Source organism: Saccoglossus kowalevskii, chromosome 21 (genome assembly GCF_978046115.1).
Source record: "Saccoglossus kowalevskii chromosome 21, keSacKowa6.1, whole genome shotgun sequence".
NCBI lineage: Eukaryota > Metazoa > Hemichordata > Enteropneusta > Harrimaniidae > Saccoglossus > Saccoglossus kowalevskii.
The window spans coordinates 5,142,626-5,170,081 of NC_140661.1; the positions used below are offsets into that span (position 1 = coordinate 5,142,626).

At 32.4% G+C, this 27,456-nt stretch overlaps 2 protein-coding genes across 4 annotated transcripts; one reads left to right on the forward strand and one right to left on the reverse strand.

Moving 5' to 3' along the window:
- Positions 1–201: 201 nt before the first annotated feature.
- LOC100374873 (U6 snRNA-associated Sm-like protein LSm7) lies at positions 202–6,957 on the reverse strand. Its single transcript, XM_006815813.3, has 4 exons — positions 6,725–6,957; positions 3,908–3,998; positions 2,432–2,503; positions 202–1,843 (listed from the first exon to the last, which is right to left on the reverse strand). Exons 1-4 carry the CDS (start codon positions 6,728–6,730, stop codon positions 1,704–1,706), a joined length of 309 nt encoding a protein of 102 aa, XP_006815876.1. The 5' UTR covers positions 6,731–6,957; the 3' UTR covers positions 202–1,703.
- On the forward strand, positions 6,930–27,456 carry LOC102805507 (signal peptide peptidase-like 2B). 3 transcript variants are annotated; one of them, XM_085495249.1, is made up of 15 exons: positions 6,930–7,036; positions 9,849–9,971; positions 10,139–10,318; positions 11,422–11,514; positions 14,300–14,442; positions 15,101–15,270; positions 15,935–16,031; positions 17,895–18,087; positions 18,826–18,900; positions 19,442–19,498; positions 19,981–20,083; positions 20,565–20,642; positions 21,307–21,461; positions 22,723–22,796; positions 24,524–24,664. In XM_085495249.1, exons 1-14 carry the CDS (start codon positions 6,971–6,973, stop codon positions 22,753–22,755), a joined length of 1,566 nt encoding a protein of 521 aa, XP_085351375.1. In that variant the 5' UTR covers positions 6,930–6,970; the 3' UTR covers positions 22,756–22,796; positions 24,524–24,664. The 3 variants fall into 3 exon arrangements, with proteins under 3 accessions (XP_085351375.1, XP_085351373.1, XP_085351376.1); XM_085495247.1 differs by lacking the exon at positions 22,723–22,796 and having other exon boundaries at positions 24,524–27,456; XM_085495250.1 differs by lacking the exon at positions 22,723–22,796 and having other exon boundaries at positions 21,307–21,482; positions 24,524–24,660.

Consider the following 27,456-nt stretch of genomic DNA (forward strand, 5'->3'; position numbering starts at 1 on the left):
TTGTCATTGATAATGACTTGTTTTATTTGGTTTGTGCCAAACAGCATTGTTGTGGTAAATTTCACGACTAGAAACAAATTTGTTTTTTTAAGTATAGCTCCATTTGTTGGTAATATATGTGCTTATTGAAGTAAATGATAGAAGTGTGTAAAAGTAAGTCATATTTTAATGATAATGAAAAATAACGTAATACAATTGGTGTACTGTGTACATGTTTTTAATTTCATGACTTATAAAAGAAACAGAAGCCCACATACATTGTGTTTTGTCCAACACATGCAAGTAAATATTCTGTGATGTGTGAGTTTTTGTAATGTCACTTTAAAATACAAAATATAATTCCTGTGAAATTACACTACATGCAAATCACAATAAAATACTTGTTAAAATAAAATGTAGACGTTTTTTTTTCCACAAAAACAAAGATTACATTTAATGTCACAGAGCATCAAGATATTACTCGTAAAAAAATTCAGGATTTTAATCAATGATTTGGTAAAAATGAAAGGATGGTGGTCGTCGCACCGCCCATGTGCAACGTTTTTGTTGATTAATATTATGTTTCCCACAATTCAATGTGCTCTTCAAATAGAAAGTTTTGACCATCGGGCGACATGTACTAATTATCATTGATGACTTTTTCAATACCTTCCAATCAGCAAAGAAATTAGCAAGTTAATACTTTGTAACGTTCTAGTTTGTATTCTTTGGTCTTTGCATCAGTCAAAGTCGCCATCTTTATTCATACGAGTCCCAAATCTCACACATGCATGGCGTGACGACCACCAATCTTTAAAATGAATCTGCTCTAGTAAAAACTACAAATGAGACAATTTGCTACTGTAGAAAGCTTAATTTTCATTTTGAGAAAATTTTGAAAGTATTTTGTTTTCAGTGGATTATATATTTGCTTACTGTTTTATAAAACTTTAATTTCACAAGAAACAAATTTTTGCAAATCATTGAAAATCATGAAAATTTTTTAGCAGTAAAAATCTGGGGTTGTCAGACAGCGACTTTGACAAAATTTTTTATTAAAGGGGAACCGCTCAATCCCATGGATTGCACCATGTGCTCATGGGTAATATACTCCGCCTCTGTCCACTAAGCAAATGAATTAATAATGCTTATTATGCTCACTTACTTAAATTGTAATTGACAGGCATTTTGCATACATTAGCCACCATTTTAAAAATCAGGATTTTTAATTGTTGTGGCACGTTTCGACCGAAAACAACAACATTTATACATTGAAAGCCCAACCAGATGAGTGTAATCGCTAGCGTACATATTCATGTCCCTGTAGAAAAGTATTTGGAATCATAGCTTGATCTCTAAACATCGTAAATGGCACATTTCCCGGAGCTCCCGCCACAATGTGAGCGGCTTGGTTCGGATTAACATACTAATAGCGGTGGCCATCTTGCCCCTATTTATAGTATCGGTTCCCCTTTAACAAATGACATAAAATCATCAAATCATGAAAATTTGTATCAGCGAAAATAAAGCAGTTTATAGTATTTGCTCATTAAGTCAGGCATGATTATGAAATTAACAAATATTTGTACACATGTTAACGTGTTTTGGTTCTGTAGACATCCGTATTTCAGTAGTCACTGACATTGTAATATACAAAAGTTTTTTAATTTTTGTCAGATTCATTTTCTGACTTGCTTTATAAAAAAAGATAAATAATAAGTTGTTTATCCTTCTTGTTGTATAAATGGATTGGCTATTGCTTCCATACCATCCGCTGGGCATATAAGAACTACTGATGTACCACGACATACTACTAAACCCAACTGTCTGGTTTCTTCTAATAATTTATATGGGTCATCTGGATCTGGAGAAAAATAGAACAATATTTTTATTATTAATACATGGTCTTACATTTCCTTAATTTCACACTCAGCGTGCTCTCAAAATTGTTTGTGTGCACGTGCAAGGAAATGTAATTACGAACAGAATACTAGAAATGGCGAACATTCCCCAAACATGTACATCATAATATGGCTTCTGTAAAAGTCCAAATATGAACCACGGTTTATATTACAATGTATCAATTCCAAAATTTGGGTCAAAAGCTCAAGTTTAGGGTGTGGTTTATAATACGTATATATTACAATCACTAAATAGGCGTGGTCATTTTTTTCCACAACACATGCACAAAATAAACAATATGCCAGTACATAGTGGCATACGATATATCTCTTTTTGGAGGATGTGGTGGCACTGAAAAGGGCCTTTATGTTATGATTTTAGAAAAACCAACTCAGTCTTCATCGCTGTCACTGTCAAATAATATGGTGATTTCCTCGACAAGTGCTTTGTAGTATTTTTCATCAGTATCCAATTCTTCGTAAACAGCGTCTTGAAAGATGCAGCTATCTGGATATAATATCATTCTTCTATAAACATAAACAATACTCACCTCTAACAAATTCTGTTGTTCCATCTATCACAAGATTTAACAATGGATCATATCCTTTCAGTATACCACTTGCTAAGACACAAAGATGATTAAAATTCGTATTACCGTACTCTATGAGAAGTGCATAATGATAAGGTACTGCAACTATTGATGATAATTGATTTTTTCAAAAAAAATCTGAAGTTTGTCAATAGCTTTGATAAGCTCACAGAAGATACATTAGTGGTAGGAAATAACTTTCCACCAAAACAAATTCAACCTAATGTAAATGGTTATGAAAACCATGCATACTATGCAATTCAACTAAATGCATTGTAAAATCAACCGATGCCATATAATTGCATGCACCATACTTGTACTGAATTTCTCTCCCACAATGCATTACCATACTTGTCTGATTTAGTGCTCAGGGTACTCAGCTCAAAAGAATCATGTTTTTTTTTCTCGAAAAATTGGCCAAATTGTGCCATAGTTGAGAAAATAATACGACTTTCATTGGGGGGGGGGGTAAATAAAATGCAAAATGAGTTGCACCTTCATTGATTTGTACAACACAATGACGAAACAGAAATTGTCACAAAAAATATGCACATTTTATCACAATGTTATTTACAATCCATCAGAATTTACGTTGTATAAATTATTAGGGACCTTGAGAAAACAGTCAAAAGACAAAATCTTCATCAGTATTTTTGATCATCTGCAAACTTGCTGCAAAACAATTTCTAGCATTAGGTTTTTCTGCATGATTTGACCTTGTGACAACGCCCTTTGACTTGACAGGTCAAGTCTGTTATTAATCAATCAGAATGCTGTCTGTTACGGACACGATTTTCTGGCAATTTCCACATATTGGTGATGATATTTTGTGCAATGCAATGCGGAAGTAAATTACTGATGATTAAAATACAATTTCAGTGGCAGTGGTTTACAATTTCTGAAAGGTAATCTTACGAGTGGAAGAAGTAGTTAACACCTTGCGTGACTATAAACAGGTCACATTCAGTTCTTTCATTTAATTCCGATTATAATGGTAAACTTATTTTTAAAGTATTTTGAAAACTTTCATTTTTTTCTAACAGTTAATTTTTCTTTGAATGTGATTTGTATTCATGTTTTGTACAGTGATGTGTGATGCAGTGAACATCATTTAAGAAAATTTGTATTATTATTATGTTGAATTGTAGTTTAGAGACCATTCGTAGTAGTTACAATGTACACTAATTATTCAGAAAATTAAAACGATATTCAATGACTAGATTCTGTGACGTGACGATTTAATTTGGGACATTTAGAAAGGAGTGGGTGCTTAGTCGAACATGACCCCCAAACGGCAGAAAAGTGGGGGGGGGGGCACTTAGTCGAATATGAGCGCTAAATCGGACGAGTACAGTAGTATCATAACTATGAAGCCTGATGTATGAATCAAGCTAATAAATTGTATGATTTCTATTCTTTATACTATTATAATCTTACCTTCTCTCCCACCTTGGAATTTTACTCTGATTGGTTTATCAATAAACTTTGACAGATCTAAAATGCTTTCTTTTTTCTTCTTTTCTTTGTCCTGGATAAAACAAAAATGATTTAAAATTTTTATAAACAGATGAGATCTCATGAGTGAACCTACAATAGAAAATATATCACCTCTTTGACTGCCAGATATTTTTCTTACCCAAAATTGAGTGCAAATATTTTCAGTTTTTGTAAAATTTTCACTGAATTTCATCATCATTGTGGACCACACAGACGGTTTCAGACATTGCTTTTAGTTTTTGACCCAAAAAGTTTGTCATGTGGGGAGAAGTGTACACAATCATTTTGTTGTTGCTGCCAAAAGTTGGCACTCAACATACCAGTAAAGTGAGAGGGTCGTCACTTGCGCAAGCACGGGAATTGAGTCCCAAGCAACGATAACACACACTAATATCGCAAAGGCTCATGGGTAGACGCTTGTTTGTAAACAATGACACGCTATGACCATCTGATGCATGCGCAGGTGACAACTCCCCCTGCTTTAACCTTTTCCCCACCAGACTTTCTTTCCCAAATCTTTTCACACTTTTTCTATGCATGCATGCTCAATATTTCTGGAAATGAACTCTAATTTTGAAGCAAACAGACAAAATTTGAGTAAATTTTTGGTTTTTACTCAAAAAAATTGGCTATTTTTGTCCTAATCTTTTGACTGGAAGTACAGACTTTAAACAGGACTATTTTGTGACGAAAAGAGGGAATTGGTTGTAAAATGACAGTCTCTGTTGGTAATTATTCAAAGTGATCTCTCACATTGTATGAGCTAAATACCAGACATCCCCCCAAAAAAGAGTTGAATATTTGCATTTGCAGAAGAAAGCAATGACATATTTAAATGTGTCAATTAAAGTTGGTTAGTTTGATGATAGATTACAGTAGAGTGGTGTTCTTGCTGGTTGTATGATGGCTGATACAAGACATTCATGTTTAAAATCCATTATGACTGACACTCATATGACATTATACAAACTTGAATCGGCTTATTTTTGAATTACATATTGATATACAGCCCTGGAACAGTATTCATTTAAACCAAACCTGGTTCTAGAACTGCGGAAACACTTGATTTTAATGAGTTTTTAGAACTAAAATGGTCGTATATACACATATATGCTAAACTAAATTGAAAATATCATTGTGGAATCTAGTGTGCATCACTAAAAAATTTAGGTTCTGGCAGTTACAGTATGAGTTGGTTTATATTTTTTTTATTCAAAACAGTGCATACCAATTTGTTGGGCATCCACCTTATAAAGCAGGATCCAAGGCGGTGTTGAGTGGATAGCCGATGACTGAATAACGTTCACTCTGACAACGACGGCCATCCAAAGTAATATTCAAGTTATAACAGACAAGCGCTACGCCTATTTAGGCCCGACCGACTTAATTTTATGGATGACATCCGCGCGCATTAGTTTTCGCCTGTTCGTAAAAAAAAAAAAAAAAAAAAAATCTCCGACGATGAGTCTCCACAGATCGGTTGTCTGCCCGCGAAATATGCCTCCTCATATTGTCCCAAAGCGCGACTTGTTGTAAAACTTGTTTTGAACTACCTCACAACGTGCCAATTTTGTCGTAAATGATTCCAACATGGCGACCTCGCCACCAAAATACGTGAGCATAAAAGTTCAGAAGAAAAACGGAGGGATTGTTGTAGACTGGTACGCAATTGACGTCGGCCACGGAGATGTGACGTTTACACAGCTATATGAGAGATTGATAGCGACAAGTGTGTTTCGTCCAGACAACTTTAAGGACATATAGTCCAGAGTGGCTGTCCCGCGTTTCTTCTGCAACGATGAGAGAAATTGGAGAGGAGTGGAGGTGTATGGTGGCCTTAAAGTTGGTCAGGCGACAAGGCAGTTCGGTTGCTTTGTTCGCATTAAAGTCGACAAAACTGCAACAAAAGTAGAGGAAGCTCCTCGGCCGAAGTCCGCGTTCGAGGTGAAGAAAATGTTCTTCTTATATTTTTTTTTTTCATTTTCTGATTCCGATAATTTGCTTGCACACACAGTGCAATGTTTTGTTAGTTATTGTCATAAAGTAGTGATATCTACATTCTGCCTTGACTTGTACTGAAAATGGTGTTCATGCTGTACCTTGAATGCAGTGTTTCTGACTGAAGGTACTTCATCATGACTACATGTACTTGGGATTGTCTGAAATGGTTATACCTGTGACAATAATACAGTACGAGATGTGTACATCAACATGTGCCTCCTACAAATAAAGACTTCTTGTTTTGTTTTTTATACACTCTGTTCTGTGGTTCAATTCGTAATACCAGCTTTGTAGTCCCGTGGTTTTAGCAGGATTTTTTTTTTTTTTGGCAGGTTTTTTTTTTTTTTTTTCGCCCTCTCGCATTAGTTTTGGGGTCTCCAGGGGATGTCATCCATACAATTAAATCAGTGTGGCCGTACGGAATGGCAAACTCTATTGTTTTCGGTGTTATATGTATATTAACCACGTGACTGGGTTTTTACAATAGACGAGGACACAGGAAGGGTGTTGTGTGTTGTGTGTGTGTGTGTGTGTGCGTGGGATGAGGTGGTGTGGTGTGGGGAAAGAGACAATACCCCTCCCGCGCCATTAACACAGCATTCATGCAGATAATACAGATTGCTAACGCAATTCATAAGGGACTGTAAAAGGTCGCTTTACTTAATTGGTAATACAGACCAAGAACAATACATTAATAAATTAAGAAGCTTTTGAGCAATTAATAATAAAAACATTCAAGCTACATTTAACACTTACCGCCATCTTGTCTTTGAAGTACCCTCTATCTTACTAAAGATGATTAAAACAAATACAGTACATTTAAAGATTACAACTAAGACTGATGTTTATTAGTTCAACAGTTAACCTAAACTTAAATATCCGCTTCATTAATTTTATTGAAAGCTAATTCAATAAATGAGGGCACAAATTTATATCTATCTTACAAAATGTTGCGTGAGATAGGCAGTCTGACTATTTATTACCCAGCAGTCTTTACTCAAAATGGCAGACCAAAGAGTTGCGGGAAATAAATTATCGCTGTTCTTGATAATTTTCACGATATCCCAGGTAAGTGTAAATCTTCTTTATATTGTCATTATGTTTCTATTCAAAAAGAGTTTAGATGTGTTTGAAATATTTTTTAGTGTTCGTTGGCATTAATGGAATACAGATTCTAAGATTTAAAACATGGCCCTGGGTCACGAGTCAGTGGTAAGGTATTACACTTATTGATGTGCGTGTCGTATTGAAGTCGGTAACTATTCATGGTCTCAATGCGTTGCTGTGTCACTATTTTGCCACGTAGTATCGGTGTGTTGTCTAGACCAAGGAGCTGTGAACCTGTCTAAACAGAGCTGAGTGAGTCTGTGGCTACTCGGGATTAGTATCACTGGACAAATCGGCAATAATATTTATCACTATCATTACAATTTTCTGATCGATTCCTATACCTACTTGTAAGTTGTAGTGATTTACAACAAATTTGGGATTAATATACATCTTTCATTATTATTTTTTCCCCATTAATATTAGTTTATTTTTTTTATTACTTCCTTATTAGTGTATTAATACTGTATACTTTTACTATTATCTGTAACCATTGCCACTCTCTGGTGAGTGAGTAAGTGTTAATAAGTAAAATAAAAATAAAATACAACGACCAGCCATATATTCCACATGTCATGTTTGCGGTCTAACAAACATTGAAAATAAATTAATATAACAACTAGTGTTTTTTCTTTTCTTTCTTTAGTTTTATTCATGTTATTGGCACGTCTATAATTGTAGTTGCATCAGTGCGTCATTTGATTCTGCACAGTCGGTCACCTGACAACTCAGTGGTAACAGATGTTGTTAATCTGTCACCATGAGTGATGTATATGGCTATGTTTATTGTGTTGGTTGTAGAGTAGACAGTATAGTAGACTATAATGTCTACGGTTGTAGTTGAATATTGTTAGTTGGAATATAGAGAAATTATACACCAGCATTGCAAGCAAAGATAATATGTTATTCTGTAAAATGTTTTTAATTTTCACTGCTAAATATTTGTCAGATTTGGAGATTTTATAGCATTCATGAAGACAAAATCTTGCAAAAATATCTGACACTACATGTATATCTGAGAACCCCAGAGAAATTTTCATGACTACAAAATTCATGATTTTCACTCGCGTGTTTCTTTTGAAAAATTAAAGCTGTTTACAGCAATATGGATGTGCAACTATTTAATAATACAAAAATTATTAGTATTGCAGCATGTATTCATACTAGGTTTTTGAAAATACAATAAAGAAAAACAATCACTGAACTAAAAACAGAACAATTTTAAATTGTTTTCCTCATACATGTACATGCACTAAAGCATTCATAAATGAACCTTTGTCTTCTGTTGCAAGTGTAAATGAAGGTTGTGTTTATTTATTAAATTAATTAATCTCTCACGGAATTGTAGTGGTTACAATATAATAAGTTCTGTATGCCACAATTTATATGTCTTCATGTATCAAAGTGTAATAGGTGTACATGTAATTTACTATAATTCCCTACTACCTCAACCCCCATAGTGACATTAAATTAGTCTACTGGTATGATTGGTACATGTATAACGTAAGGAACCACATCATTTTTCAAGTTAATTGAGGTCATATACTTTAAAATTGAATGAATAAAACAGGAGTGTTGACATCTCAGACAACAGAGATTATAGGGCTGCAAGACATCAGTTCTTACACTATTTTTAATATAATTGTTAGTGTGTTATAGAAAAGAGCTTTATTGCCTTTGGCTGCATGCATAAAATATTGAAATAAAAGGGGATTATTGGAGGTTAAAGGTTATGAATGTTAAGCTGTCCTTCCAGCATTAGTATACAATATAACATTATGTGTCACTCTTTTCTTGAGGTAAATATTCACTATGGTCGTATTTATTTATTTATTTATTTATTTATTTATTTATTTATTTATTTATTTATTTATTTATTTATTTATTTATTTATTTATTTATTTATTTATTTATTTATTTATTTATTTATTTATTTATTTATTTATTTATTTATTTATTTATTTATTTATTTATTTATTTATTTATTTATTTATTTATTTATTTATTTATTTATTTATTTATTTATTTATTTATTTATTTATTTATTTATTTATTTATTTATTTATTTATTTATTTATTTATTTATTTATTTATTTATTTATTTATTTATTTATTTATTTATTTATTTATTTATTTATTTATTTATTTATTTATTTATTTATTTATTTATTTATTTATTTATTTATTTATTTATTTATTTATTTATTTATTTATTTATTTATTTATTTATTTATTTATTTATTTATTTATTTATTTATTTATTTATTTATTTATTTATTTATTTATTTATTTATTTATTTATTTATTTATTTATTTATTTATTTATTTATTTATTTATTTATTTATTTATTTATTTATTTATTTATTTATTTATTTATTTATTTATTTATTTATTTATTTATTTATTTATTTATTTATTTATTTATTTATTTATTTATTTATTTATTTATTTATTTATTTATTTATTTATTTATTTATTTATTTATTTATTTATTTATTTATTTATTTATTTATTTATTTATTTATTTATTTATTTATTTATTTATTTATTTATTTTATTTATTTATTTATTTATTTATAGTTGTTCTGTTTACCCAGTAAAAATCATTTAAACTCTGCTCAAGCATCATCCATGTACATAACAAAAAAACAAGAGCTGTCTTTGCCCTGCAGGTAGCTGAATGCACTGAGCTCGTATTTCAAGTGTTGAAAAGTTGAGGAGATGGTGTCTCATAATTTCCATACTTATGTGTTTTCTTCATTTACATTTCAGACTACTGCTGAATTTGGTCTGCTAAATGTCCGTAATAGTAATGATCCAAATGTTCTTCCCAAAGATTATTGCCTTACATACAACCCCCTTTATCAAGACTTACCAAAAACCATTGAAGAATCAGTAAGTATGAAATAAAATATTGCAAAATTTTAAAATGTTGATCACATTTTCCCCCTAGATTATACATGTATGAAAACGCACATCCAAAATTCAGCACTCATAAAATTAATAAGGAAGATGCTCAACTGTAGCCTTGTTTATGAAACGATTTTGTACTTTTCTTTCAGAAATATTATTCTTATTTGAGCTTGCTCCCTGATTTTCTCTGCCATGAACCTGAAAGTCCAGAAAGGTTGGCAGATAAAATAGTCGTGGTCATGAGAGGTAATTGTACTTTCACTGAGAAAGCCACATTAGTTCAGGCTAGTAATGGAAATGCAGTTGTTGTAGCCAGCAAAGATGCTTTGGTAAGTAGTCTTTCCTCTTGCACTATATGTGACTTAATAATTGTTTTTATTTGCAATGCAATTACCACAAACCATTCTCTGGATTTTTTTATGAATATTTATAATTGCCAATAAGTGCAGTGTGTAAGGACATTGTTTCAAAATGTTCCAATGTTATTCTATTGGCCAATAGAAACCCCTCGTTTCAGTTTGAATAATGAAATTTATAAATATTCATTAATATCATGGAAATGGGTTTGTGTGCATTGTAGTATTTGCACGCTGTCAGACTTATAGATCGACCTCTGTGTGTATGTGTGTGCGTCTATGCGCGTGTCCCGACCTATATCTTAGACATGCCTGAGCAGATTACATTCAAACTTCACACAAACACTTGTACATCATACATAATATCATACATATGCACATCAATTTGTTGACGATCTGATTCAAGATGGACGAATGGCGGCCATTTTTGTGCTGACAAATCTTCAAAATCAAGCATTTATGAATGAATTTTGTTCAAACTTGGTACATACATTGCACATTATTGGGACATTATCGGATTCAAAATGGCTGACTAGCGGCCATTTTGGTTCTCTAGCCGTATCTCTGACATGATTTGACTGATTATGTTCAAATTTTATATAATCATTATACATCATGTTATAGATATACAGATGTATTCAAAATGACTGACCAGTGGCCATTTTGTTTTAATTCTGTTCCAGAGCAATATCTCTCAATATGAACAAGTATTTGTTTGACGATCAGATACAAGATGACTTAATGACAATCATTTTAATGTTAAAATATTACATAATTAGATGTCTTCTAGATCCATACTTTTGACATGTTTATGTTCTAACTATATTACTTATAAACAAAACTATATATCTTAAATAATAACTAACTGTGCCACACATGGCTTGTTATTTGATTCAAACTTTTTGTAATCAGGCGGCTCACTATTTAAACAATTAACTATATAACTTGTATCAGTGGATAATTGACAAGATAAAAATTCAAAATCTGACTGGCAAAGTTTTCAAAACACTGTTGATTGTAATATTGTTGTAACTAAGCATTCTTTCAATACATCATTACAATGTGTTATATTTCAGGTAACACCTCATGGAAATGAAAGTGCTGGTGACTATGACAACATTAACATACCTGTTGCACTAATAAGATATGATGATGCTGAAGAAATACAGGTAAATATTGTCGTCACAGACTCATCTTATTACATTGATAAATGTACTGTATGAGTTGAAGTAGGCTGAGGTTAACATGTGTAACATGTGCGTCCATGTGTCCATTCATTCATGTGTGCGTCAAGATCTATATCTTAGACATGCTTGAACTGATTACATTCAAACATCACACATAATTTTCTCAATATGGACAATTACTTGTCTTACAGATACAAAATAACTGAATGTTTCATGAATCATTTTGATGTTGAAAAATCATCATAAACTAGCATCAGCTACTGGATCCATATCACTGACATGTTTATGTTCCAACTATATTACTATAAACAAAACTATATATCTTAACGATGATTGTGCCATGCATGCCATGGCTTGTTAGTCCCCGTTCGAACGTAGTCCGAAAATGGGGACTTGTGTTTTGCCCTGTGTGCGTCCGTGCATCCGTGCGTCCGTGATCACCTGTATCTCGAACATGCATGGACCGAATAAGTTCAAACTTCACTCATACATCACACATTATATGGGACATATGCACATGCATTTTTTTCATGATCCGATTAACGATAGCCGAATAGCGACCATTTTAAGGCCAAAAATGCATCAAAATCGCACATTTTCACCATTCCGGACCCGGATCTCAGTTATGCATGGACGGATTTTGTTCAAATTTGGTACATACATTAAACATCAGTGTTCTCCACAATCCAAAATAGCTGGTGTGCGGCCTAATTAGCATAAATTTGCATATTAATTTGCATGTCATTTACATACATCTTTCTAGCATTTATGTCATGAAATGCAATACACACTAAGTTATTTACTATTCTCTTTTTAATTTAATTGAAACATGTTACAATTTTTTGAAATACAAACAGATTGGTCACTATTAATATTTACGAAATGCAAAAAGTTTGAAATCGGTGATTTATACGTTCGCAAATTATTCTGCGTTCAAGAGATGCAATTCGAGTAACCAAGAGCAAGTACGAGTTATAATGTAGAAAATATACGAGGTGATTTGTTCCCGACGCCAAAACGGACGATTTGTCAAAATAAAACTCATAACATTTTTTATTTGTGGCATCAGTACTCACCCGTGCCGACGGACGGTAAGATGCATTTACGCATGTACGGTCACGATACGTTGCGTTTTCACACGTTGTTTTGGGATTCAAGAAAAATGCTAGCAATCGGCAAAATAAAAGAATCTGCTATGTTCTCGAAAGATTAGACATAAAAAATGGATAAATGAAAAAAAGTACGTGGAAAAGATAACTAAAATATTACTCAATTACAAATACTCGCGGTAAACTAATCCGGCAGCCATGTTTGATGTTTATTACCGCTTTCCGAATTCAGTACACGAACACCCAGAATGCGCTGCTCCCCTATGCAACTTAGATACTAAATCGTTACAGCGCCAACACCGGTGGGTGGCCGACGGTCGTTGAATGGGGTAGGCCAAAAGGTCACCAGTTTGCCTTCTCTATGCTGTTTTCACGATGAAAATCGAGCGAACGTTGTAAATACGGCTAGAATTTTAATTTTTGTTGGAGTTTACATGCAACATGCTAATATATTTGTTTATTTTCTGTGCATATACATTTTGTTCGTATTTAATTCTTTCTTTCGTGATTGGAAGACGATTATTAAAAATACAGCTGTAAATTGAAACCACTGTAGTTGCGTATCGTGAGCAATAAGTGGCAACAATGTCGGGTGACGATGAATTCAGGCGATTGACACATTGCCATGAATACACTGGATAACTGCTTGCAGACTTCCAGTGGTCATTGTTTATGTTTGGACTCTTTAAACAATAGCAAAATAAAGGGTTGGGCAACTACTCTTTTGTTTAGGCTTGGGAAGAACAATGCAAGCTTTTTACAAATAATTTCAGCTGGATGTACGTTAGTGGGCGGGTGTTGAGAGTTACTAGGCCGCCGTACAACTTGATGGGCGGGCCGGGCCGCCCACCTAAAACCCCTTGTGGAGAACACTGAACATAATGGGACCTTGATGCACGTCATTTTTTTTTTAATCTGGTTTGAAATGGCCGACTGGCGGCCATTTTGTTTTAAAGAATTCAGTTCTGGATCCGTATCTGAGACAGGCCTGGATTGATCGAGTTTAAACTTCACACACACAAGGTACATCATGTCACAAATATGTATGTGCATTTGTTTCATGATCTCATTAACGATAGCCAAATGGCGGCCGCTTTAAGGTCGAAAATGCATTGAAATCGCACATTTTCACCATTCCGGACCCGGATCTCAGTTATGCATGAACGGATTTTGTTCAAATTTGGTACATACATTAAACATAATAGGACCTTGATGCACGTCATTTTTTTTTCCCGGATCAAGTTCGAAATGGCCGACTGGCGGCCATTTTGTTTTAAAGAATTCAGTTCTGGATCCGTATCAGAGACATGTCTGGATTGATCAAGTTCAAACTTCACACACATGGTACATCATGTCACAAATAAATAATTATGTGCATTTGTTTCATGATCCGCTTAACAATAGCTGAATGATGGCCATTTTAAGGCCGAAAATGCATCAAAATCATGTATTTTCACAATTCCGGAACCGGATCTCAGTCATGGATGGATTTTGTTCAGATTTAGTACAATGTGTTGTACATATGCAGGTGCATTTCGGATCAGACCACTGAAAGTGGTCTGAGATTTCGGTCATGATCTGCTTTGAATGTATATGTCACTCAAATATGAACGGAACGGGATGTGTCATTGACAATGACTTGTTTGTTGTTGTTACAGGGGAAAGGGGATGGTATAGTTGCTGCACTGTATGCTCCTGCGGAAACCACTAGAGTTGACTATAATCTGATATTAATATGGTTGATAGCTGTCGGTACTGTGGTTATTGGGGCTTATTGGTCAGGACTAACAGCTCATAGAATGTGAGTACAATTAACGATAATACAATTAACTACCTCAAAACATCAATGCTGAAGTACATTGGTATTTTAGAAATATTTCCATGCTTAAACACATTTGATGATGGTCAATTTTAATGAAGTAAATGTAAGGATATTTTAACGCTTTATTCTATCCTATCTGAAAGGTTGGTATTTTGACATAAAAATTATATAAAAAAGAGAAATTAAAGTTCAAAATCTCATCAGTTGATTTGATCCGCATCTTTCATACATTACTGAAGAATTTGCACCTATCACCTACTGTAAAATCTGAATTAGAAGCTGCATCCCTAATAGAAGCCACACAATTGAACAATTGAAACCCCAAAATTCAGGGTCTCTCGTATGTACAGATGCTCTAATAGAAGCCACATCCCCTCTGTTGCATTGTACCATTTTAATAGAAGTCGCGGTTTCTAATGCAGATTTACCGATATTAACTGTAATTGATAAAAATAACATGAGCAGGAAGTAAATCATCTGTCTCTCTCTACTGGAAGTGACAAATTATTGGTCACTTTAATAACTACATTAAGTATGTTTTGAAATAAGCTGTCATAGGATGCTTATTGAATAAAAACATTTTTTTTCTTTGATAGAAAATATTAATATATACCTTATCTCTTGCTTGATTATGTAGTGATAAAAAACGAATGTTGCGCCGTAAACGTGGTGATGCTGAGAGTGCTAAAGATGAAGAAGACGAAGATGAAGCACAATCAATAGATGTGAGCGCTGTCATGGTGATAATATTTGTTGTCATGATAGTCAGTATGCTTTTATTACTCTACTTCTTCTATGACTATATAGGTAAGTTTCATTTTTATTGGAATTTCAGAGCTAATAAGACAATGAAATGTCTGAAATTCATTGACATGTTTGCACATTAGTATTCATTGATTTTTACATGTGCTGTATTTGCTCCACAACTAGTGTATGAACTTTTGTAAATCACATACATGTAGGCGATTCTATGGTAAAAATAAATGTTTTAATGATTCAGTATACAACAAAAGTGATATTGGGTTTATATGCACTTTTAATAGAACAAGTACTGTAAAAGCATTTATATTCACTGACGTTTAATCTCACTATTTTGATACTGTAAAAGGATTTATTATTCACTGGGTTTTAATTTTGCTTATTTCGCTGACTGGAAAATGCGCTAAATTAAAACTCAATGAATATGTAAAATTTAGCATAGAACACATTATATAAATGATAAAACCTTGAATTTAAAACCCACTGAATATGCCTGAAATGGTAAATCAGCGAAATTTAAACCCAGTGAAAATTAGTCATTTTACAGTATTCACTTTTAATTTCATGAATTTGCCAAGGAAACAATGAGTTTTATTGTTATTTTACATGTTCACATTGATTTAATTTAGCGAATTTTACTTATCAGCAAAACTAGCAAAATGAATAATTAATGCATTACAGTAACATTTTTGTATTTCTTTTCTTTTCACAGTGTATGTGATCATACTGTTTTTCTGTGTTGCTGCTGCAGCTGGAATACATGCCTGTCTACTTCCCTTTATCAGAATGATACCACTGGGCAGTTACAAGTAAGTTTTTAGCTCCGCTGTCGACTTTGTCGAGCGGAGCTTATCATACGAGTGATCGTCCGTCGTCGTCCGTGTCAATGTTTTACTTTTTCGACTTCTTCTTGAAAACTACAATTGCTTTGATATATTATACATATAGGTACTACATGTGGACCTCTCTCAGATTTGTTCATTTTCTAATGATATCTTCTGTTCTTTAATTGCCATGTGCATTGCTAACAGCGGAGCTATCTCAGCCGAGAGGCTGCTTGTTACATGTTACTATAATGAACTTGTATTGTGAATAAAGCAAGAAAGCTAGCAAACCAGTCCTTGGACAGACTTACTTATTTGCATACTTTTTCTTTAAATGTAGGGTTTACTGATCATCTCACAATTCACCTCAATATTACACCCTGATCTTATATATCTTTGGGGGTATCACTCACATCTGTTTTTGTCACGTTGAGGTTTTCTGTGACTCGTGAATTATTCTTTGAAATACTAGAAACAATATCTGAAACTGTCTGTGTGGACCAACATGGTGAAATTTACTGAAAATTTAACAAAACTTGAAAGTATCTGCACTGAATTTTTGGAATATCTGTCAACCAAAGGGTGAAAACATCAAATTGTAAAAATGTAATTACAGCTTACAGTAATAGTTTTAGCAAAACTATGGTTATTTTTACTACATACAAAGTCAACTTGTCACTTTATTAAACATTAATATGATATGTTCATGATTGTAGGTGGATGTTTCATTTAATAATGTCAAATATAAATGTACTGCACATATGCTGTGAACCATTGAAGTTTTGTCATATGATAAATGATAGCACCCATAACGACAAAATTGTCCTGCCATATGTGGCTCAATGTTTTAAAGATCCCAATGAAATCACTGCTACAAGATTTCTTGTTTTTTGTTGTGAAAATAAAGTGATTCACAGTAAGTTGGATGCCTGTTAAGAGCAGTTAGAGTGGTTAGAAAGTGATATCAAGGACTTTTATAAGGCTGTACAACTTAATTTTGATATCTGTATACAGTGATACATGTATTTGATAAAGATCTTATTCTACATGCATGTAAAACTTATTATCAAATAGATTCTGAGAATGGTTGAGAGTGAGAAAGCAACACAACTTGTTTTTTCCTGTCCAATATTGTTCTCTGCCATTATCACGTCCATGTTCCACTAACCTATGCAACCATGGTATTTGGAGCAGTGGACGCTATGGCAACAGAGAATGAATGAGATCTTGGCAGCCATTTGCAAATAAGTTCTTTTGAATGCATTTCTAACCAATGACATTACAGAACACAGTGGATGGTGAATCATTCCTGCAATGAAAATAGTGAAAATGAAGATTTACAGTATACAAGGCTACTAGAAAAACAAACCACTATGAACACTAATCAGTTCTTTCACGTACAGACTTACTTATTTGTATTAATGCATGTTTCTAAGAAATGTATTTTGTCACACACTTTTTTTGATTATTTCTCAATTTGCACAACTTTTTTAATTAATATGACATCCTCATTGAAAACTGTAAAATACTTTATTTTTAATAGCTGGAATTAATTTTCGCTGAAAAGACTTTCTGGATGTTTTGTATACAATTTATCTTCACTGATTTTTGACAAGCTGAATGTAAAACATAGTAAAAAAGGTTTCTTCACTAGATTTTATATTCACTGAGTCATTCCTTCAGCTCAAATAGCGAAAATTAATTCAAAGCAAAAAAATAAAGTATTTAATAGTATCCCACCACTCGCATACTATACGTACTCTCCTAATTGGTGTAACCTGATATCAAGATTATTCTATATTTTTAATACTGCTGATACATTACCTATCTTTTTTGTTTTTCTTTTAGACTACCTCCAAGAGATCCAATCTGTGGTTTTCAGTCAGAAGTCAGAAGTATAGTATTAGGATTACTATCAATAGGACTATGTGTAGTATGGTTTGTGTTTCGTCATGAAGACTGGGCATGGATGCTACAAGATGCTATGGGTATTACATTCAGTATAAATCTATTGAAGACAATACGATTGCCAAATTTTAAGGTGAGAATAAGTCGAGTATTCTATGAGCTTTAGTCATTTAAATGCTAATGTCAACTTTTGTTACATTTCAGAAAATAAACTGCTACAATTTTGTCTACATACATAGACAATATTTTACCAAGACAAAAGATATAGATATAGTATACATATCAAATCCTTAAATGCAATACCTTTCAAGACCAAAAAATGTTCAAACATATTAAATTATATTTGATTGTCAATATTGGATGTTTGCATAGGAAGAAAATGAATAGGATACAATTTTCTAGTGCTTGCAGGTCTTAATACATATTTTGCAAAACATTTGGACATCATGTAATGACATCGCTTTATATCATCTGATGATAGCATGTTAATCCATCGTGTTACATTATTTCTGTACTTGCATAGTTTTGTCGAAAAAATATAAGGTACAACAAGACGAGTCATATTACTCCTTTTGTATTAGTTGTTACTGTAAAATATATTTTAGCTAGATTTAATTGTTGCTGAGAAGACATTTTGGTTCTGTTGTATGGAGTTTATTTTCATTTATTTTTGATGAATTGAATGTAAAATTCAAATATAGGACGAAAGGTATATTCATTGTATTTTATTTTCACTGAATCATTCAGCAAAAATAAATTCTGAGTGGAAATAATGTACTTTACAGTAGTCATGGTTACAGTTTTGTTTATAGTTAATGATATTGTTTTTAACCTAATTTATTTTCTAATTTTTCTTTGCTTTATTTTTCAGATATGTTTCATTCTGCTGTGTGTATTGTTTCTGTATGATATTTTCTTTGTATTTATTACTCCATATTTTACTAAGGTGGGTTAATACATTAATTATTATTATTATTATATCATTATATAACCATTAGTTAAATGCTTTAATTTTGTAGTATTCCACAGGGTATCTGCATCATACCTCATTAGGAAATTTGCATTCCAAATGTGGATTATGCAATATTTTCAGGATTGTGATTATGATTAAAAAGTGTTTATAATATTGAGAAAGTTCCACTAATTTCAACCTTGGCTATATACACCAAATGAGTTAATATGGATGGTACATGTATGTACCATGGAGATTATTATGAAGATTCTACAGAGTATGTACTCCTATGGTATACCTCTGCCACAAGTTGGTTGATACTTACAATGAGATATATTCATGTATACTTGCAATATTCTTGCAAATAATAGATGTAATTTTGTATTGATAAAGCAAAACAAGTGACATCATTATTTGTGTCTTGTTACCCATTTCCTGACAGTTTGTGTTATTTTGAGATAATTTGTTTCTATTTACAAGTAAATGTGAGATTTTATGTTTGATGTCCATAACTGATATTTTCTTTTTTTGACAGAGTGGTGAAAGTGTGATGGTGCAAGTTGCCACTGGAGGAGGTGGTGCCAAGGAACAGGTAAGAAAAACAAAATTTTAAACTTCAAATTCAATTTCACCTCTTTCATTTATAAATTATCAACACTTAAACTATTTGGTGGAAGGTTACTGCATAGAGTTGCATTCACATGTCTCTCTCCAGCATGTATGTAGTGAAATGTTATATTGGAATTCAACTATAACTGTCAACATCTGAGTGAGAGTGAATATTGCATTAAATTTTACAATGTTTGCTCAGACTTGGTGGATACCGTACTTGAATAAAAGAGTCGTAATATAAATTGAGAAATGAGGAGACTATCAGCCATTGAAGAAATAAATAAATTTCAGGTTTTAAAATACATCACAGACTAATCTCTAAGTTAATTTTTCCATGTTTTATTCTCGTTTTCTGATAACGTTGTATGTATGCGATTTGGTAGCTTGATTCCTGAATATAGTGAATATTCTACCATTATGGTAATACTAGGTGTAACATATGCTGTGTTTTTGCACCACCAGATTCCAATAGTTGTGAAGGTACCAAGGTTTTCTAATTCACCGTACAAGATATGTGAAGGTGTGCAATATTCACTGTTAGGATTTGGTGATATCTTAGTACCAGGTAAGCTACCTTATTTAATTTCATGATATCAAATCCAGTCAAAATATGTGAAGTGAAATATTATATATCTTTGTATAATTTGTATTTTTGTATTTTCTTCGTTGCTACTAAAAAATTATTTCCATGAATTTCACTGGTTTTGGAGAAAAATGCTGAATAAATGTCTCATGACACTAGTTTCCATTATGACTAAATCTAATTTTGAGACAGCTGAGCTCCTGTATGTGTGTGGGTGAGGCGGGCAGAGGTGTTTGTTTGCAGTGCTTTTTGCTAAATGTCCTGAAATTGTTAAATCATCAAACTTTCTTGTTACAAAAATGTTTCTAAAATTGCACACAATGCAAAACACATCATGGCATAAATAAATGGTAGCCATATAAATAGTAGCAGTCAAAATAGCATTTTTGCTGTTTTAAAAGCACACAAAAAATGCAAACATTTACTAAAATGTATTAACATTTTATAATGTTTTTCTGTATAGGTATGCTGGTAGCATATGCTTGCCGATTTGATTTCAAAGTACGTGCCAGGAAAATTTACTTTGTTGCTACTTCTGTGGGTAAGTTTGACATTTTTACTGCATAGACAAGGTACTCTAAAATAAATCTTTAACATAGCTTGGTTTGTTAGTGCTTTATGAATATTTATGAGACCTGCATGATTCTGTAGTGGTTTCAATATTGCAGGTGAACATGTAATACCTGTCTACTTGTCCTGAAATTTGTATACAAAGTTCTATATCATTTTTTTGTTTTCCTATGGCTGCTAATCTTCATCACAACAGATGAGTTTGAGTTATAGCGCCACCAGTGATTTTTTTTTTCCAAAAATGTGGGGTAGGATGGGGGTGGGTGGTTGATTTCTAGCTTGCACAATTTGTTTCTGGTTTTCCTTCTTTGATTAGGTATCAACTATTTTCGTCATGAAATCAATCCCCTATGCAGATAAAATTGAAATGTTTTTACAACAGATCGTGTAAACTCGAAACTTCTGGAAATTTGTAAAAAAAAAAATCCTGATTTATTTGTGAACAGTGACAAATATTGACTTTGTAAGAGATAACTTGTTGGTAAAATGAAAACACACATTGGATACTTTCAGTCACTTGAACTTGAAATTGAATTCAAATCCATATTAGATTCTTGAGGATCATGCACACTGGTTCAGATTAATGCTATTATAACTGATTTATGAACACTAACAATGTGTATATTTATCTACAGCATATGGTGTTGGACTGGTTATATGTTTTGTAGCACTGCTCTTTATGCAAACAGGACAGCCAGCTTTACTCTACTTAGTACCCTGTACAGTGCTTACAACCCTTGTAATTGCCTGGGCAAGACATGAAGTCAAACATCTATGGAATGGACATAGGGTGAATAGCCATTTTCATTAAGTAGGCTATAACTCTGCACTTCATTTATTTTCTCCATTGCATGCTTCCTTTAATTGTTTGCGCAATGTTTCACCATTTGTATATAACTTTATTATTTCATTACACATTTCAAACAGTGCATACAGTCTCTGTATGAGACCTCTTCAGGGACTGTTATCAGAATACTAATAATCAGTAAAATGCTAATTCATATTCGATACACACTTGCAAAATCTGTATTAGAAGCCCCATTTCTAATAGAAGTCATACTTATTCTTTTTGAACAATTGAGAGCCAATATTTCATCACTTCTCATATGTGTAGCTGTTCTAATAGAAACCACATCCCCTCTGTTGCATTGTACCAATTTGATAGAAGCTGTGGTTTCTAATACAGATTTTACAATGATATCAATCTTATCAATCTATGAGTGAGATACTAAACTAATCTGCGGCTTTAACAAAGCAGTGATTTTCATCATTTATCATAAGAGTTGAGATATATTTGAATAATAAAGTATTCAGGGAAATCATTCCAATATCAATTTGTTAATTTCACCTCTACCCCAGTATTCTCTGAAATAATTATTGGTATACTCTTGCCTTGCTCTCCATCCACTTATTTTTCATATCTCTGAAAAGGTGCAAGTTTGAGCAAAAATCGTTACAACTTTAATAGTGTTGGCAGTGTGCATTGCTCATTCATATCAATCTAGAAATTGTGGATTCTGATAATACTGCAGAAAATGTTTTAAAATATATCATTAAATAAATTTATTTCACAGAATGATTATTTTGATAAACTACAAATCATGAATTCAACAGTATAAGCATGTTTGAGATGGTATGAACATTTTTTTAGAAATTAATAAGCATAAATTTGTTGACCAATCATGATGCCTTGACAGATAAATACGATTGGTGTACAATTCTATGACAATCAATGCGGTCATTGATGACCTCCTCACATGGTAACCTAACAGTGACTTAAAATGGGCGTTACCAAATTGCTTCTCTAGCTGTTAAAAACTTCTTTATTGGTTTTGAATGTCTTCTGGTTCAAATGTTTTATAAACATATTAATTTCTGTGAATAAGTAAATAACTGGATATTATGTGACACCAAGGCTACACACATTAACCTTATAATTATACTCTTAAAGCTCAACAAATAAAAAAAAAATTGAACCAAAAATTCAATATTTAAGTAGCTTATTAATTCCCGCGGTAACACTATTATTTCACTGATTTTTGCTCAAACAGCACCCACAAACGTTCAAGACACACTTCCTATGATTTTGACCTAAAGATGTACAAATCTGGCTCCAATGCGGAAGGTATGTCCTGAAATTCTTAATTTGTCATCCCAAAAATGTGTTTATAGATTTGTAATAGATTTATCTCTATACAAATAAATTTTATTTTGCCAGAGATCTACAGATTAACAATATAGTACGCTAATATTAATAGAGTAAACCAGTTTTAGAATTTAATTCTATTACTGCACAAAATGCAGACACTGTATTATGCTATGATGTTGGCATACATAAAAATCTGTTTCTGTAGTTCATTTGGGTGATTATTTTAAGTTTTATGATCGGAGCACCACGATTTTGGCAAGAGTTTGCAAGAGTGTCGAAATTGTTGTTTCTCTTTTCTATATTGAAATGTGAACTAGTACCGGTATATGCAAGTCCGTTGTGCTGATACTTTTCTTAAAAAATCAGTTTGAAAATTTTTCTCTGCAAACCTTCCTAAGATTATCCATGATTCTAAATAGTCTAAATTCACAACCCACTTATTTATGTATTTATTTATGATATCGTCTACTTATCCTTTCACTATTTAATGTTCATTCACTTTTGTCCCTAACATATAGAATTGCCTTCACATCATTTTCATCAGAAAGTCCAAGAGTCTAAAAAAAGACCTGTTCTTGTATTTCATCATGTGGCAAAAGTGTATATTGTAAATCTGTAGTATATGGACCATAATAATAATTAATGTATGGGTGGTAGTAGAATTGATAGGATGGCTTAGCACATCTGAGAGTAGTCATTGAATTAGACAACAGTAAAACAAAGAGAAGGCAAACTAATCAAATATCATACATGTTATGATAGAGGGCGTACATTCCTTTTTGTCTTTCTCGTATGAAAATGATCTCAGATTTTACTCTAGATATTGTACTGCCACCCAGGTGTTAAACACAAAGAACCAATCAAAGTATGAATAATAGTTGGTTAGAAGTTGCCACTAAGTGAAGTAAATGATACAATAACTGTCTTTTTTGGTCATGAGCTCCTGGACTATGAAAAGCACTTACTACCGTAGTAAATTGATCCACATGCCATTCACTGATAACTTTAGTTACCAAAACATTGATTACTAATTTATTCAAGTATTGTCAGTGACACAAATTGTATTTCATATGTCATCAGCAGCATACTGCTTCTATGGTTGTCAGAGCAACCATGTCAAGTATATGAACTAATACATATACATGTACACATGTAGTTACACCATCCTCTATCTCCCCCTCAAAGCAGATTTTGACTCATTTAGCTTTGACTGTGCTTCTGTAGTGGATGTCTTGTTTTATTGAGTTTGGTTGCATTGCTACAAGATAGAACAATAATTAAAAAAATCCTATTGAATTAGGAAATATTATTAGTCACATATTTTCTAAATATGACCATAAACCCACCATAAATAATATACTATCATTTTTTTCACGTCTTTAATAGAAGTGCACATAACAAAAAACTGCATTCGTTTGCATATTTTATTCACGTAAGGGCATGTGCTACGGAAAAAGCAAACGTGGTACTATGGTAGTATTTGTAAAATATTTTAAGGTTAATATCCATTCCGAAAGAAAATTCTAATTGTAACAGCATGTTCATATTGCAACATGTGCTCTAAAAATTGAGGCTTAATTAGGATTAATTCTTGAAATGATATAAAAAAAACAACAACTACAACTCCTTGGCATCTGTAGGGGATGTATTCCTGTTGAATTGATATACTAATAATTTTGTTAAAATAATAAATGTTTTTCCAGGGTGGTGTTAGACGTCCGCAGAACACCAGTGATGAGAAGGATGAGTCTGTTGACAGTGATTCTGAAAACCCACCAAATACCATTCAACAACAAACTGATGTTCGATTGGATTCATCTAGTGAAAGCTTGTTGGTCAGTGAAGACAAGAAAGAAACACAGCCATTGGTAAAGGATGATTAGAGTATACATCATGTCAACAGCACTGCTTCTTTTGCTGCTTGGATATAATGTAAAAGTAAATATTATAAATCTATGATTGAATATGCTTCTGAATTTTCTGGTATATTTGGATTTCATAACTCCTACATTGCTGTGGATGTTGCAGTTGTACAGTCACACGAAAGCCACTGTCCAAGAGAGTAACAGAATTAAATTTGATTCATGTTTATACTCCCTGTACAATAGACTGATTGTAGTTACTGAAGGGTAGTAGTGATCCCCACCTATGAACTGTCTGATACATAACAGCTTTTATATAGTACTTAATTCTAGACCAAATGCTAACTTCACAGCATTAGGAGAGAAGTTGCACAACTACAGTTGGAAGGGACATGGCAAGTTGTGTTACCTCTTCATCTAGTCCTATTACAATCATGTTTTTGCTCAAGGCCTCTCTACTGTTTTTTTTGAGTTGATGTCACAGTATGAGATATGTAGATTATCTTAAGTGTTTTCACTTCAACTCAATATTGTATTCTTCCTTACCTACTTAATATATTTTGTATATATCGGATGTTATATCTATTTGTACACTCAAACAATCACAATTTAAATTGAAGTTAGATTTTAATTTTATTAATTTGGTGGTAGAATGTAAAACATTTCAAGATGTTTTGAATTAAAATGAAGTACTGTAAATACATTAATTATTCACCAAGTTTTTATTTTCGCTGATAAGTAAAATTCGCTTAATTAAATTAAATCTACATGTATGTGAACAAATTTGTGAAAATAAAACACAGTGCATAATAAGTACACAGTGCTCAATAAACCAAAATAGCGAAATTAAATATCAGTGAAAATAAATAATCTCGGGGGCGGACATTCAGGTATTTTCACCGCCTGATATGGTGAAAACAAAGGCCGAAAATTCTCTGAAACGGTACTTTGGGATGGTTGTTGAGATTCCCCTGAACAGTGTAACAAGATTACTCCTGCATGTGTAACATATATAAATTTTGTTGCTCATAGTTATATCAAAGTTGAGCGTGCCGTTTTCACGATTTTAGCTGTTTTCACTGCCTTTTCGACCAGCGTTTCATAACAGCTCGCATTGAGCCCATAGAAATACATGATACAGTGGTGTGCATCTTAGTAATGTAGAACGTCTTGTGACGTAGATCCGCTCCCGAGGATTCTCTCAATGAGATTGTTGACACTTTAGCTAAATTAAGATTCTGTTAAGATTTTTGCACTCGGTCAAATTTGCTAAAATTGCATGTGGCTATTTTAATGTGTTTTATAGTACCGTACACCGGAACCACCAGTAAATATAGTCCCACTGCAACTAAACTGTGTGATACTGTGTGTAAAACAATTCACAACATAAAAGTGCACAATGATAAAAGTGTGTGATGCATAAGCTATATTAAGTTATAAAAAAATAATATACCCGGTACATGTTTTTGATTTGCTTTGTATGGTCGAAATAAGTCGTATCTTAATGATTCAGTATACATTGTACATTGTACAACAACATCTTTTGGTTTATATTTGCTTTTATTAGAGATGTTCTTTTCTGTAAAGATTCATTATTTTGGTTTTTAAAAGTAAGTATGAGTTTGTTTTTTTTGAATTAATAAATTAAATTTGTAGCAACAACAAATTAGTCAAATTACCAAATTTTGGCTGGTACTGGTATATGTGACTTTGGATATTAAGATTTCATTTTGTTAAACACAGGCTGTCAGTGTAACTACTACCAGGTACCTATTTATTTATTTACCAGTACTATATAGCAAAGGAATAATGTGAAGAGTTTAGGATTATGATTGATGTGTACACTGAGTGGCAGGATAGCTTACATCAAATGTGCACATTCTAATTTACAGAAACTTTAAAATTACACTCGTGAAAATACTGATAATTATGTCAAAGATTGTAATTATTCTCATTTCTCTGTTCATGGTGCAATATTTGAATTTGTTAAACAATATCCTAATTTAACTAGACCCAAACAGACAATGTTTACCAATTTCAAATTTTGATTTTGATTTTTATGTTAACAAGCAATGTGATGGGACTATTTTATGTAAGGTGTTATAAGTTGACCATGGGATTAAAAGGGTTAATCTTTTGTATAGTGTATAAACATATTTTTATTAAATACACACTTACTATTTATAGACATACAGGTTATGAATTTCTATACAGAGGCTGATGTACTACACTGTATCACATCATAGACATTAGAATAGCATCTTTGTTGTAACCTTTTTTTTGTGACTTCTATCCAAGACTTTGAATGCAAGTTGTTGAACACCAACCATTTTTACACTCGCTGTTAATGAAATACATTGATGTTCATAACTTAATTTATCAAATAAATTAAAAAAAATAAGACCAAAGCTTTACATATAAGCACAAGCAGCTGTGATACTTGAGCCATGCACATGTAATTAATGTATTCACAAAGTAAGATAAAATCGAATGGCATGCTACCCAATACTATTTTGTTCCTCGACAACCCCAAACTTAAAGAGTGATAAATTTACTATTTAGAGAAAGTTGATTGAATTATATAGGGTGAAATATGACGCGCTACAATGAGAGAACATTTGAAATGTATCAGTATAAATAAAATGCACAGCATGTCTGCCGCTTTCCTTTTTTCCTACAGTTACTGTTCCTGTTTTATTATTTGTATTTGTATTATTTTCATATTTAACAGTATAATGTAAATCACTTGATATTAAAATCCCATTGCAACAACA

Excerpts from the sequence above, each read along its gene's own strand:
- LOC102805507 (XM_085495247.1), top strand. The coding sequence starts at position 6,971 with ATGGCAGACCAAAGAGTTGCGGGAAATAAATTATCGCTGTTCTTGATA. Across the intron at positions 15,271-15,934 it reads CTTCTTCTATGACTATATAG|TGTATGTGATCATACTGTTT; the intron begins GTAAGTTTCATT and ends TTCTTTTCACAG. Across the intron at positions 16,032-17,894 it reads ATACCACTGGGCAGTTACAA|ACTACCTCCAAGAGATCCAA; the intron begins GTAAGTTTTTAG and ends TTTTTCTTTTAG.
- LOC100374873 (XM_006815813.3), bottom strand. Across the intron at positions 2,504-3,907 it reads ATTCCAAGGTGGGAGAGAAG|CAAGTGGTATACTGAAAGGA; the intron begins GTAAGATTATAA and ends TTTGTGTCTTAG. Across the intron at positions 1,844-2,431 it reads AACAACAGAATTTGTTAGAG|ATCCAGATGACCCATATAAA; the intron begins GTGAGTATTGTT and ends ATTTTTCTCCAG.